This window comes from Ranitomeya imitator, chromosome 3, assembly GCF_032444005.1.
Source record: "Ranitomeya imitator isolate aRanImi1 chromosome 3, aRanImi1.pri, whole genome shotgun sequence".
In the NCBI taxonomy this organism is placed as follows: domain Eukaryota; kingdom Metazoa; phylum Chordata; class Amphibia; order Anura; family Dendrobatidae; genus Ranitomeya; species Ranitomeya imitator.
Window position 1 is genome coordinate 580,873,339 of NC_091284.1, and position 15,741 is coordinate 580,889,079.

Genomic DNA, 15,741 nt, shown 5'->3' on the forward strand with positions numbered 1-15,741 from the left:
ATGTTTTTTCGTTTATTGTTAATAAAAATCTATTTAAATTAAAAAAAAAAGAATTATCTGGGTAGAAAGACAAAATGACCAATTGTAAGTATACAGTGCTATATAATATGATAATTGCAATATACTAAAAGGATACAAATCTTGATGCGACTGCTTCATTAATTTATATGTAGGGACATTATACATATACAGTTATATGAAAAAGTTTGGGCACCCAAATCTTAATCTTAATGTTTTATAAAAATTGTTTTTTTTGCAACAGCTATTTCAGTTTCATATATCTAATAACTGTTGGACACAGTAATGTTTCTGCCTTGAAATGAGGTTTATTGTACTAACAGAAAATGTGCAATCTGCATTCAAACTAAATTTGACAAGTGCATAACTATGGGCACCCTTATCATTTTCTTGTTTTAAATACTCCTACGTACTTTTTACTGACTTACTAAAGCACTTTTTTTGGCTTTCTAACCTCATTGAGCTTTGAACTTCATAGCCAGGTGTATGCAATCATGAGAAAAGCTAATTGCAAGTTGTTCTCCTGTTTGAATCTCCTCTGAAGAGTGGCATCATGGGCTCCTCAAAACAACTGTCTAATGATCTGAAAACAAAGATTATTCAACATAGTTGTTCAGGGGAAGGATACAAAAAGCTGTCTCAGAGATTTAACCTGTCAATTTCCACTGTGAGGAACATAGTAAGGAAATGGAAGAACACAGGTAGAGTTCTTGTTAAGGCCAGAAGTGGCAGGCCAAGAAAAACATCAGAAAGGCAGAGAAGAATGGTGAGATCAGTCAAGGACAATCCTCAGACCACCTCCAGAGAGCTGCAGCATCAACTTGCTGCAGATGGTGTCACTGTGCATCGGTCAACTATACAACGCACTTTGCACATGGAGAAGCTGTATGGGAGTGATGCGAAAGAAGCCGTTTCTGCAAGCACGCCACAAACAGAGTCGGCTGAGGTATGCAAAAGCACATTTGGAGAAGCCAATTTTTTTTTGGAAGAAGGTCCTGTGGACTGATAAAACCAAGATTGAGTTGTTTGGTCATACAAAAAGGCGTTATGCATGGCGGCCAAAAAACACAGCATTCCAAGAAAAACACTTGCTACCCACAGTAAAATTTGGTGGAGGTTCCATCATGCTTTGGGGCTGTGTGGCCAATGCCGGCACTGGGAATCTTGTTAAAGTTGAGGGAAGCATGGATTCCTCTCAGTATCAGCAGATTTTTGACAATAATGTTCATGAATCAGTGAAAAGTTGAAGTTACGCAGGGGATGGATCTTTCAGCAAGACAATGATCCAAAACACCTCTCCAAATCTATTCAGGCATTCATGCAGAGGAACAATTACACTGTTCTGGAATGGTCATCCCAGTCCCCAGACCTGAATATCATTGAACATCTGTGGGATCATTTGAAGAGGGCTGTCCATGCTCGGCGACCATCAAACTTAACTGAGCTGGAATTGTTTTGTAAAGAGGAATGGTCAAAAATACCTTCATCCAGGAACTCATTAAAAGCTACAGGAAGCGACTAGAGGCCGTTATTTTTTGCAAAAGGAGGATCTACTAAATATTAATGTCACTTTTCTGGTGGGGTGCCCATACTTATGCACCTGTCAAATTTTGTTTGAATGCAGATTGCACATTTTCTGTTAGTACAATAAACCTCATTTCAAGGCAGAAACATTACTGTGTCCAACAGTTATTAGATATATGAAATGAAACTGAAATAGCTGTTGCAAAAAAAACAAACAATTTTTATAAAACATTAAGCTTAAGATTAATAGGGGTGCCCAAACTTTTTCATATAACTGTATGAACAAATATACAGTACAGACCAAAAGTTTGGACACACTTTCTCATTTAAAGATTTTTCTGTGTTTTCATAACTATGAAAATTGTACATTCACACTGAAGGCATCAAAACTATGAACTAACACATGCGGAATTATATACTTATCAAAAAAGTGTGAAACAACTGAAATGATGTCTTATATTGTAGGTTCTTCAAAGTAGCCACCTTTTGCTTTGATGACTGCTTTGCACACTCTTGGCATTCTCTTTTTGTTAAGTATATAATTCCACATGTGTTAATTCATAGTTTTGATGCCTTCAGTGTGAATGTACAATTTTCATAGTTATGAAAATACAGAAAAATCTTTAAATGAGAAGGTGTCCAAACATTTGGTCTGTACTGTGTGTGTGTGTGTGTGTGTGTGTATATATATATACAGTTAGGTCCATATATATTTGGACAGAGACAACATTTTTCTAATTTTGGTTATAGACATTACCACAATGAATTTTAAACAAAACAATTCAGATGCAGTTGAAGTTCAGACTTTCAGCTTTCATTTGAGGGTATCCACATTAAAATTGGATGAAGGGTTTAGGAGTTTCAGCTCCTTAACATGTGCCACCCTGTTTTTAAAGGGACCAAAAGTAATTGGACAGATTCAATAATTTTAAATAAAATGTTCATTTTTAGTACTTGGGTTGAAAACCCTTTGTTGGCAATGACTGCCTGAAGTCTTGAACTCATGGACATCAACAGATGCTGTGTTTCCTCCCTTTTGAAGCTCTGCCAGGCCTTCACTGGTGGTTTTCAGTTGCTGTTTGTTTGTGGGCCTTTCTGTCTGAAGTTTAGTCTTTAACAAGTGAAATGCATGCTCAATTGGGTTGAGATCAGGTGACTGACTTGGCCATTCAAGAATATTCCACTTCTTTGCTTTAATAAACTCCTGGGTTGCTTTGGCTTTATGTTTTGGGTCATTGTCCATCTGTAGTATGAAACGACGACCAATCAGTTTTGCTGCATTTGGCTGGATCTGAGCACACAGTATGTCTCTGAATACCTCAGAATTCATTCGGCTGCTTCTGTCCTGTGTCACATCATCAATAAACACTAGTGACCCAGTGCCACTGGCAGCCATGCATGCCCAAGCCATCACACTGCCTCCGCCGTGTTTTACAGATGATGTGGTATGCTTTGGATCATGAGCTGTACCACGCCTTCGACATACTTTTCTCTTTCCATCATTCTGGTAGAGGTTGATGTTGGTTTCATCTGTCCAAAGAATGTTCTTCCAGAACTGTGCTGGCTTCTTTAGATGTTTTTTAGCAAAGTCCAGTCTAGCCTTTTAATTCTTGATGCTTATGAGTGGCTTGCACCGTGCAGTGAACCCTCTGTATTTACTTTCATGCAGTCTTCTCTTTATAGTAGATTTGGATATTGATACTCCTACCTCCTGGAGAGTGTTGTTCACTTGGTTGGCTGTTGTGAAGGCATTTCTCTTCACCATGGAGATTATTCTGCGATCATCCACCACTGTTGTCTTCTGTGAGCGCCCAGGTCTTTTTGCATTGATGAGTTCACCAGTGTTTGCTTTCTTTCTCAGGATGTACCAAACTGGGTTTTTTCTGTTTTCGCAGCTTAAGGATGGCTTGTTTCACCTGCATGGAGAGCTCCTTTGGCCACATGTTTACTTCACAGCAAAACCTTCCAAATGCAAGCACCACACCTCAAATCAACTCCAGGCCTTTTATCTGCTTAATTGAGAATGACATAACGAAGGGATTGCCCACACCTGTCCATGAAATAGCCCTGGAGTCAATTGTCCAATAACTTTTGGCCCCTTTAAAAACAGGGTGGCACATGTTAAGGAGCTGAAACTCCTAAACCCTTCATCCAATTTTAATGTGGATACCCTCAAATGAAAGCTGAAAGTCTGAATTTCAACTGCATCTGAATTGTTTTGTTTAAAATTCATTGTGGTAATGTCTATAACCAAAATTAGAAAAATGTTGTCTCTGTCCAAATATATATGGACCTAACTGTATATATATATAGAGAGAGAGAGAGAGAGAGAGAGAGAGAGATACACACATTCCGTACTCAGCATAAATGAGGACACCCTTCCGAAATTTTGACGAGACTTTGATGGAACATTTTTTTAACCCATAACATGAAAGTAAGGTTAACAATATAACTTTTATTACAAAATCTTCAGTTTTAGTCAAATTAGTTGATGCAAAAATGAATTAACCCCACATAAAAAATTATTACCGTATTTTTCAGATGACAAGATGCTATTTTTTTCTCTACGTTTGAGAGGAAAATGGGGGTGCGTCTTATAATCCGAAATGAGCTTACCGGGGCGCGGCGGTGTAGAGGGGGTCACAGGAGGCCGGCGGTGGCAGGAGCGGGCCTGGGCTCTCAGAAGATGTCGGCGCCGGTGAGCGAAATCCCTTTTCCTATAGATTTACCTGCGGTGTGCTTCGGGAAAATGGCAGCCTCAGGCGGCGCAGGCGTAGATTGAGATCTCAGGAGACCAGGTCTAGCTTTTTCCATTCTTCAAGAAATACCTCTTTTTGGGCCTGGATACTGGATGGAGAGTGATGCTCAATTTGCCTTTTCAGAATTCCCCATAGGTGTTTCATTGGGTTCAGATGAGGAGACATACTTGACCACTGAATCACTTTCACCCAGTTCTTCTTCAGAAATGCAACAGCGGTTTAGATGTGTGTTTTGAATCATTGGCATGGAAAAGTGCATGTCTACCAAGGGTGCAGAGTGATGGTAGCATCTTCTCTTTCAATATAGAGCAGTACATCTGTGAATTCATGATGTAGCTCTCCGACACTGCCATCACTATGGTTCACTGAAACATCATGCATTTTTCTTTGTACTTCTCACCTTTATTGATACCATAAGTTCTTAAAACATTTATCTTGACCTAATCACACCAGCATATAAAGTCCCAGTAGTCTTCATATTTATCAGCATGGGCCCTGGCAAATTGAAGGAGGGCTTTAGGAAATGCTTCCTTCATGAAAACATCCATGCATGCCAGTCCTCTGCAGTGTACAGTGGCATGAAAAATGTTGGACAGTCCTGGTCAAAAATTACTGTTATGAATACTTAAGCAAGTTGAAGATTAAATGATCTCTAAAAGGCCTAAAATTAAAGATGGCACATTTCCTTTGAATTTTGGGAAAATATACATATATATTTTCACCTTTTACATCTTATCTTAAAAATTACAAAAAGGAAACTGGGTTAATGTAAAAGTTTGGGTAGCCTGCATGGTTAGTACCTAGTAGCACCCCCTTTTTGAAAGTATCACAGATTGAGGGATTTTCATCAATCCTTCCTTGGAAAATGTTTCCAGGTCTGTGAGATTTCTGGGCCATATTGCATGCACTGCTATTTTGAGGTCTGGCCAAACATTTCCAATGATGTTTCGATCAGTGGACTGTGAGGGCCATTGTAAAACCTTCAACTTGCGCCTTTTGAGGTAGTCTGTTGTGTATTTTAAAGTTTGTTTAGGATCATTATCCATATGTAGAAGCCATCCTCTTTTCAGCTTCAGATTTTTTTAATGGTGTTATGTTTGCATCAAGAATTAGTTGAGATTTAAGTGGATCCATTCTTCCCTATATCCGTGAAATGTTCCCTGTGCCACACAACCTCAAAACATAAATGATCCACCCCCATGCTTAATGGTTGGCGAGATGTTCTTTTCCTGAAATTCTGTGCCCATTTTTTTCCACACATACCTCTGATCATTGTGGTCAGAGTTCTATTTTAGAGGGAATCTGTCACCAGGAATAACGCTGTTAACCTGCAGATATGGGGTTAATATGCAGGTTAACAGCGTTATTATGCTGTCTGGCGCCTGCACGCAGCCGAATACAGTGGGGAGAAAATTATCTTTATTCTCGGTATTCAGTCATAGGGGCGGCCCCGGTTCAGTCATGCTGAGTATACAGAGCGACGCTGTAACCACGCCCCCAGCCCTGACTGACACTGGTTCTACATTGCGGCCGGCTGTAAAGTCGGGGGTGTAGTTACAAAGGTCGCTCTGTATACTCAGAGCGGTGACTGAACCGGCGCCGTCCCTATCACTCAATACCGAATGCTGTCAGGGAGAATAAAGGTCATTTTCTCCCTGCTGCATTTGGCTACATGCAGGTGTCGGACAGCATACCAACACCGTTAACCTGCTGATTAACCCCATATCTGCAGGCTAACAGCGTTATTCCTGGTGACAGGTTTCCTTTAAAATCAGTGGTCCACAGGACTTGTCCACAAAATGCATCAGCCTTGTTTAGATGTTTATTCGCATACTTCTGAAGTTGAATTTTATGGTGAGGACGCAGGAGAGGTTTTCTTCTCATGACTCTTCCATGAAGGACATATTTGTTCAGGTGTCTCTGAACAGTTGAACAATGTACCACAACTTCAGAGTCTGCTAAATCTTTCTGAAGGTCTTTTGCAGTCAAGCGGGGGTTTTGATTTGCCTCTCAAGCAATCCTACGAGCAGCGCCCTCTAAAGTTTTGATTCGTCTTCCGGACCTTATCTTGACATTCACTGTTCCTGTTAGGCTGCTGTTCTTTGGCACATGGTTAGAGAAAGCTGGGTATTTATAAAGCTTGGAAATTTGCATCACCTGGCCTTTCCTAATGATGATGGTGAACAAGCCATAAGCCCATGAGGCTTATTAAGGCTTGAAGCCTTTGTCAAAGTTATCTGACCACACAAATCTCCAAGGGTGCTCAAACTTGTGTATAGTCCCATTTTCCTTTTTGTAAGTTTTGAAATGTAAAAGATGAAAACATATATATGTATATATATTTTTTGCCTAAAGTACAAAAGGAAATATGTCATATTTAACTTTAGGCCTTTAAGAGATCATTTCATCTTCAACTTGCTTAACTGTTCACAATAACAGTAATTTGATCAGGCGTGCCCAAACTTTTGCAAGCCACTATATGCCATATTGTGTCATGGGAAACAGTCAATGGTTTGGCTTTCTACTTAAGCTAATTACAGCATTTGCATGTTGATTTTCTTCAACCGTTCTCATCAGCAGATGCTGCTGTTTAGGTGTTTATTTTCGTGGTCGGCCTGGACGTTTCTGTGAGATTGTTGCAGTTCCATCTTTGTTATATTTTTTTTAATCACTTTTGCTAAAGTATTCAGACTGATAAGTAAAGCTTTGCTGATCTTCTTGTAACCTTCACCTTTTTTGTTTCTTTCTCGGGTCTTGTGACATCTCTCTTCCATGTGGCGCTATTGCTGACAGCGTCAAATGAGAAGTTTTCTTTGTTAAATAATACCCTTTTATAGTCCACTGTCTGCTGGACACCTCTTTAATGAATGATTACACTTACCTGTGGTTGAATTCTTGCTAATTATAATCTTATAATCTAAACTTTAGTTTTGATCCAAACCTAAGACTTTCATTCTGTTGTACCCATTTTTGCAACATGGTCTTGGATTAATTTGTTAATAAAATTACTTTTTTTGGTGTGCAAAATAACAAATCTTGTTTTCAATCAATGGCCCACATTTGTCTGAGTATTTTGTAGTATGGCTACCCATACAAAATGTTGATTCTGACACTAAAAAGTTATCTGACAAATCTGTTGGGGTGTACTCATTTGTGCTGAACGCTGTATATGTGTAGTGATATGCACAACTCAAAAAATAAAGGGAACACTAAAATACCACATTGTAGATATCACTGAATGAAACATTCCAGTTGCCAATCTTATTCATTACATAGTGGAATGACTTGAGAACAATAAAACATAAAAATTATCAATGTAAATCAAAATTAATATCCCATGGAAGTCTGGATTTGTAATGATACTCAAAATCTAAATGGATAATCAAATTACAGGATGATCCAACTTCAGTGGAAATGCCTCAAGACAAGGAAATTATGCTCAGTAGTGTGTTTGGCTTCCAGGGGCCTGTATGACCTCCCTACAATGCCTGGGCATCGTACTGATGAGACAGTGGATATTATCTTGAGTAAACTCCTCCCAGACCTGGATTAAAGCATCAGTCAATTCCTGGACAGTCTGTGGTCTAACATGGCGTTGGTGGATGGAACGAGACTTGTCTGGTCTCTCTAGAGCACCATCTTGATCAGAGCAGAGATGTGGATACTTGACGTCTGTTCCATTCATTGTCTAGAGCCGCTCTCTATTTCAGGCAGTACATAGATCAGTGTTCCCCAACTCCGCTCCTCAAGAGCCACCAACAGGTCATGTTTTCAGGATTTCCTTAGTATTTTACAGGTGATAATTGAATCACCTGGACAGGCAAGCATTCAATCACCTGTGAAGTGCTAAGGAAATCCTGAAAACATGACCTGTTGGTGGCTCTTGAGGACCGGATTTGGGGGGACACTGACATAGCTAATGAATAAAGCAGAGGTCGAGCATGTGCACATCCACTCCATTCAAAATGGGGTTTTTCAGAGACCGATTCCTGTGATCAAGAGCCTGAGTCCCAGCAGTCAGACCCAAGTGAGAAGCGAGCTACTGCCTATCCTGTGGATGGGAGTATATTCAAGAGAACCTGTCATGTCCAAAAACGCTATTTAATTGCAGATACAGGGTTATTCTGTAGGTTAATAGCATTAAAATCCTTACTGGACCAGCAGCTACAGGGAGAAAATTAACTTCCACTCACCACTTACTACACAGTGAGCACGGCTGTAATCACTCCGCCACTTTTATTGACAGCCACACACACGCTACAAAGCAGGCTGTCAATCAAAGTGATGGGGAGTGATTACAAGTATGGTTTCTGTATAGTATAGGTAAACATTAATATTTTGGGAATAAAAAACCTTAAAAAGAAACTGTTTTGAAAGAAAGATGTGATTTTGATATACAGGATTTATCACTATAAAAAGATAATGTTAATATAGAAGATTGTTTCAGAGGACACATAATTTTCACACGATCCATAAGGTCCATTAGGTGTCTAGAGAACTGAAACTTATTAAAATACCAAGAGAAACACAACAAAAATACACTCACTAATTGAGGCTCATGAAAAACAATGCTGGCACCGAGCTATGACCATGAAGTGATGGTGATGTTGCATCCAGCAGTCACGTGCAGTGTTGTGTATGTCACAAGGTGACGCAGGAGCACAGTTGTTATCAACATCAATTTCATTGTGTGCTATATCCTGTAAACCCCACCTTTATTGTCAGAATATTTGTTAACTTTGTGGATTTAAAGGATCACATTTGACCAAGAGCCTTCTACGATAGTACAATAACGCCAGAAATTCTGGTGACCATTCTGTACATAGGATTATTACAAAGAATCATTCCTGTCACTCTTCATGTCAGAATATTGGTAACCTCGCAATAAATGGCCAGTCATCATGTTATCTCAGGAGAGAACAAAGCTGGGCAGATGTTCCCATATACTGTATGTGGAAATGTACTTACCATTGGCTGCAGCTGTGTACCCGGGAACATGAACTGCATTTGCTGGGCAAGCATGGCGGCTGCTGTTTTCTGTTGGATAAGATTGTTCCTGCCATTAATTTCTAGCTGGGTTTTTAAGTGTGTTGGCGGATGGAGATATTTGCAGTTCTCCCTTGAGCAACGTCCCTGAAAAATGGGGAAATATGATATTTTCAGGCCATATAATGCAAAATAAGAATTTCTAAGCTATATGCATCAGTTAATCCACTATGGATTTTGTGTAGAATTGCAAAATTAGGCTCATTTTAACATTACTTAGAAAAGAAAAGAGATTAGGCATGGCATACTATAATGTATATATTATATATATATAATGTATAGTCATCAGATGTTGTGCCTCATGGTACAAAGACATCATCTGATCCAATGGTATACATGTAAAACAAAGAAGACCCTGGGCCCAAATCAAGATCTATAACACATTAGAGACACCAGTATTTTAGATGGCATATGGTAGTTACAGGGGCTTTTAGGCCAATCAGACACCAGGGCCTGGGTGCCAAGGCTACTTCTGTACGTACTATAGTTACACATCTACTCAACAAAGTAATCAGTAATTTGTGAAACTCTTTCGATTATTCTGAGTGCAGAGTCCACCTGAATGCGGTCCTTGAATGATGCTCAGTGATATGCCTTATGGCATAAATCTGGTACTGCTGGTCTTCCTGGTTCCAGGATAAGAGTCCATTTCCAGAGTGTTGACATAAAAGTAGGAAGCCAAGACCAGTGAGGACCAAGTAAACACTAGAATCAGACACGCAGGGGATGGAGGTGGGCGAGTATCACTTCTTTTGTTATTTTACAGCAGTATGAGGAATTTAACAAAAATAAATCCCTGGGAAATCTCTTAAGACACTTCTTCTTAGATCTAGGGATAAAAATGCAATGCCGTTAAAGCAGAGGTCCCCAACTCCAGTCCTCAAGGCCCACCAACAGGTCATGTTTTCAGGATTTCCTTAGTCTTGCCCAGGTAATAATTGCATCACCTGTGCAATGCAAAGGAAATCCTGAAAACATGACCTGTTGGTGGGCCTTGAGGACTGGAGTTGGGGACCTCTGCGTTAAAGGTCTGGAGTGCTAGGCATCTGTACTGTTAGTTCCTTCCACTGTACTCCATTTTTTTCAGTGTAATACATTAGACATGAAGTCACAGCCTGGACCATATGATACCATTAAAAGTAAGCATTAGGGGTTAACACGTTGGGACGACTGAATCATTTGAAATGAATATGGTTGGTGTGTTTGATTTTCCTTTGTGGAAAGAGAAGTGCCGTAAATGGGGAAACATACACAAGAACTGTTAATGCTGGTGCCATCCCAGGCATCTTTTTCATGGCAGGTTCTCCAATACTTTTCCATATTGCTGTTGGATGAAAGGCTCTGTCTATATGCCAAAACTAGGTGCTGAATAACACAACATCCTGACAGATGGCAGCCTCGGCTTTATTTCAGTATATTAACAGATCTTCATGTATCAGATAGCTAAGCTTCTCATGGACAGTCTGGTCTACTTTATCCTTCTGAGCAAATATCTTCTGAGTCAGCTTTGTGTCTGATCTGGCTGTAAGGAAGACATCTCATATTTCTCCAAAAGAAAAATATATTGATTTCAAGAAAGAAAAAATCTGTATGAAAATTAATCTATATTTGAAATAAATATAATGCTAATAATACCCTTTCCTATGTTGTCTAACCTGAAATTTGAAACTTAAAAACCCTTGTCATACTTTATTTGCAACTCTATTTAAAGATTGAGCTGGAGAAGAGCCCAAGAAAGGGTTGGTAAGGACTCTTTCCACAAGCATCCTTGAAGGGTGCTTACAACTCTTCAGTGCTGGTTATTGTCCTAAGGAAAGCAGGAGAAACCTGGACCAGAAATCTGGTCTGTCCCGTGAGGATATGGTGTGGTGATTGAGAGGAACTCTTCGATTAGTCAACTACTGCAAAGAGGACTGCTGAGGTCAATGCATGGATAGCCACTGATTTCATTGCTCCACTTTACCAGCAGCTTTGGTGCAATGGAACTGAAAACGCAATTTGGTGAGCTACAGCTCAACAAAAATGAGGTTTTTCAAAGTGGGACCACCTCAATAATTTTAATGATGGTTAAATCTCTCCAGATATATAAAACATACAATTTTCATGTTTTATACATATAATTCACATTCTCCAAGCTCCAGACAATTTCTAATACAGACATCAAGTACACAGATGATCGAGCGATTAAGAAATGACCTTAGATATGTGAAATCTATTTCTGTGCCAGCCAGTCGTTGAAATCATTACATTCCAGAAGGACTGGAATTTAAATCTTTGACTCACATATACTCAACGTTCACAATGTAAGGGACGAATTTGGCAGAATCCCAGAACTAACTGTGAAAAATGTTGGGAAAAATCACAATATTACTTTGATGAATATTATGTATTTGTTAAAAAAAAGCAGTAAGATGATGTATTTCAAATAATATAAAAGCTTTACCAGACGTGAGATGAAACATCACGTACTAAGACCAACATGGTAGTAAAGGATTTTTCTAATTATTGCAGAAATTGTACTAGTTATTGTGAGATTTGGCAGTTAAAAATAAGAGGGCAATATTATATTTAGATTGTTATTGTATAATTCCAATTTAATAGCACTCGTTTATTCACTGCTGCACTTTTTTATATTTTATAAGTTTTTCATTTTATATTATGCTATTTTTAGGGATTTATTTTTTGTGAGGGCTAATCAACTCATTATTGGCCCTGTTTAAGGTCCATTGGGCACCTGGCTTTTAGTATTTGTCCAGCTTTGCTTTAAGTGCAGGCATATAATGCCAAAATAAATGCAACGTTAGCCAAAGCCAGTCTGGATTATGCGTAAGGCACTTGGTGCACATGCTCCTGAACTTCCGCCACCTTAAGGATATATGATGCACCCAGTTTCTAACAGGGACGTAAATATAGCAAGAACAAGTGTTGCTGTCACACCAGGGTCTTGGAGTCTAAGGCTATGTTCACACGTTGCGTTTTTGTTGCAAATTTCAAGCTGCGTTTTAAAGTACCTTGTTTTTTTTCCGTGACTAAATTTGAAAACTAGTGCATTTTTGAAAACTGCATCATGACACCTTCCAGTGCTTTTTCACCCCTAAAAAGCAATGAGCAAAATATGCAGCAAAATATGCAGCAAAAAAACAAGTATCAAGTTTTAAGTGAAAAAGGGCAGGTAATGCTGGATGTGAAACCTTTTTATTTTGTGATTTTCTCAGGTTTAAATCATAATGTCTTGGTCCTCTCACCTGAAAATGGCAGTTAAGGTACCGTCACATTAAGCGACGCTGCAGCGATACAGGCAACGATGCCGATCGCTGCAGCGTCGCTGTTTCGTCGCTGTGTGGTCGCTGGAGAGCTGTCACACAGACAGCTCTCCAGCGACCAACGATGCCGAAGTCCCCTGGTAACCAGGGTAAACATCGGGTTACTAAGCGCAGGGCCGCGCTTAGTAACCCGATGTTTACCCTGGTTACCATTGTAAATGTAAAAAAAACAAACAGTACATACTTACATTCCGGTGTCTGTCCCCCGGCCTCAGCTTCCCGCACTGACTGTGAGCGCCGGTCGGCTGTAAAGCAGAGCGGTGACGTCACCACTGTGCTTTACGGCCGGCCGGCGCTCACAGTCAGTGCGGGAAGCTGACGGCGAGGGGACAGACACCGGAATGTAAGTATGTACTGTTTTTTTTTTTTTTTTTTTTTACATTTACAATGGTAACCAGGGTAAACATCGGGTTACTAAGCGCGGCCCTGCGCTTAGTAACCTGATGTTTACCCTGGTTACCAGTGAAGACATCGCTGAATCGGCGTCACACACGCCGATTCAGCGATGTCTGCGGGAGATCCAGCGAAGAAATAAAGTTCTGGCCTTTCTGCTCCGACCAAGGATGTCACAGAAGGATCCAGATCGCTGCTGCGTGTCAAACACAACAATATCGCTCTCCAGGACGCTGCAACGTCACGGATCGCTAGCGATATCGTTGTTAAGTTGTTCAGTGTGAAGGTACCTTTAGGCATAGTACAGTTTAACTAAATTAGTGATGTGTGTAAAATAAACACTGGCCAAACGAGGTGTGAAATTGAACAATACCTGACCAACTCCAGGGGCCAACTAAAGTGTTAACCCCTATCTGACCTCGGACGGGATAGTATGTCCGAGGTCAGATCCCCTGCGTTGATGCAGGGCTCCGCGGTGAGCCCGCATCAAAGCCGGGACATGTCAGCTGTTTTGAACAGCTGACATGTGCCCGCAATAGGTGCGGGCAGAATCGCGATCTGCCCGCACCTATTAACTAGTTAAATGCCGCTGTCAATCGCAGACAGCGGCTTTTAACTACCGCATCCGGCCGGGCGGCCGGAAATGACGTCATCGCCGACCCCCGTCACATGATCGGGGGTCGGCTATGCGTCTCCATTGTAACCATAGAGGTCCTTGAGACCTCTATGGTTACTGATGACCGGTGGCTGTGAGCGCCACCCTGTGGTCGGCGCTCACAGCACACCTCCATTTCTGCTACATAGCAGCGATCAGCAGATCGCTGCTATGTAGCAGAGGCGATCGAGTTGTGCCTGCTTCTAGCCTCCCATGGAGGCTATTGAAGCATGGCAAAAGTAAAAAAAAAAAGTTAAAAAAAATGTGAAAAAAATAAAAAAAAATATAAAAGTTTAAATCACCCCCCTTTCGCCCCAATCAAAATAAATCAATAAAAAAAAATCAAATCTACACATATTTAGTATCGCCGCGCTCAGAATCGCCCGATCTATCAATTAAAAAAAAGCATTAACCTGATCGCTAAACGGCGTAGCGAGAAAAAAATTCGAAACGCCAGAATTACGTTTTTTAGGTCGCCGCGACATTGCATTAAAATGCAATAACGGGCGATCAAAAGAACGTATCTGCACCAAAATGCTATCATTAAAAACGTCATCTCGGCACGCAAAAAATAAGCCCTCAACCGACCCCAGATCACGAAAAATGGAGACGCTACGAGTATCGGAAAATGGCGCAATTTTTATTTTATTTTTTTTTAGCAAAGTTTGGAATTTTTTTCACCACTTAGATAAAAAATAACCTAGTCATGTTTGGTGTCTATGAACTCGTACTGACCTGGAGAATCATAATGTCAAGTCAGTTTTAGCATTTAGTGAACCTAGCAAAAAAGCCAAACAAAAAACAAGTGTTGTTTTTTGCAATTTCACCGCACTTGGAATTTTTTTCCCGTTTTCTAGTACACGACATGCTAAAACCAATGATGTCGTTCAAAAGTACAACTCGTCCCGCAAAAAATAAGCCCTCACATGGCCAAATTCACGGAAAAATAAAAAAGTTATGGCTCTGGGAAGGAGGGGAGTGAAAAACGAACACGGAAAAATGAAAAATCCCAAGGTCATGAAGGGGTTAAAGTAAACAGTGTCCTACAAACTCAATGCTCTGCCAATGTCTTAAGGTACCTTCACACTCAGAGGCGCTGCAGCAATATAGACAACGAGCCGATTGCTGCAACGTCGCTGTTTAGGTCGCTGTAGAGACGTCAAACACAACAGCTCCAGAACGATGCAGGAGCGATCCTGTGATGTAACGGCGACTCACTTAATGTTGTAGCTGGTTGTTAGCTCCATGTAAAACATTGCTGGCATCGTTGCTTTTGCTGTCAAACATGACGATACACGCCGACCTGACAACCAAATAAAGTTCTGGACTTCTAGCTCCGACCAGCGATATCACAGCGGGATCCAGATCGCTGCTGCGTGTCAAACACAACGAGATCGCTATCCAGGACGCTGCAACGTCACGGATCGTTGTTGTTCTCGTTGTAAAGTTGCTGAGTGTGAAGGTACCTTTAAGCCTCTTTTTTCTCATAGACTTGTATTAGAGATGTATTGTGACGGATGGCCTTCCGTTTCATCCGTCGTACGACGCATCCGTCGTAAATTCTGTGTCCGTCAGGCGGAGACAACGCACATAGAAACATTTTTTTGTGTACGTCGTAAAATCGCCCAGCAACGGATCCTGCGCTGTCCGTCGTTGGCTATAATGGAAGCCAATGGATGCTGAATGTCAAAAAAACGGAATCCAGAGACGGATTACACTTTTTGAAACTGAGCATGCGTGGAAGGATTTCCATTCAGGGGAAAAATCTCTCTCGCTCTCTCTCTCATTCTATTTCTTTAAATTCTGGCTGCAACTACTTCAACGGATCCGTTCCAGTGCCTCAGTTTTTTGTTTTTTTTTACAGTCAGCACAGGATCCGTCTTTTCAAGACTTTGACGGATTGTGACTGATTCTAAAAAAAGGATGTGTGAAAGAGGCCTTAGGTAAACTATTTCTGATCAATTCAACTCCCCCTGCTGTTACATTTGTAATTGTGTATTTTTCATGAACACATGTTAACTTT

The 15,741-nt window shown here is 40.5% G+C and overlaps 1 protein-coding gene across 19 annotated transcripts in view; it reads right to left on the reverse strand.

The window, feature by feature from the left end:
- Positions 1-15,741, reverse strand: part of MBNL2 (muscleblind like splicing regulator 2) — a 257,926-nt gene that overhangs the window by 53,213 nt on the left and 188,972 nt on the right. For all 19 annotated transcript variants that reach the window (XM_069758027.1, XM_069758032.1, XM_069758030.1 and 16 more), the window contains one exon: positions 9,270-9,434. In XM_069758027.1, coding sequence (XP_069614128.1) covers positions 9,270-9,434 — 165 coding nt within the window. The remainder of the gene's footprint in view (positions 1-9,269; positions 9,435-15,741) is intronic.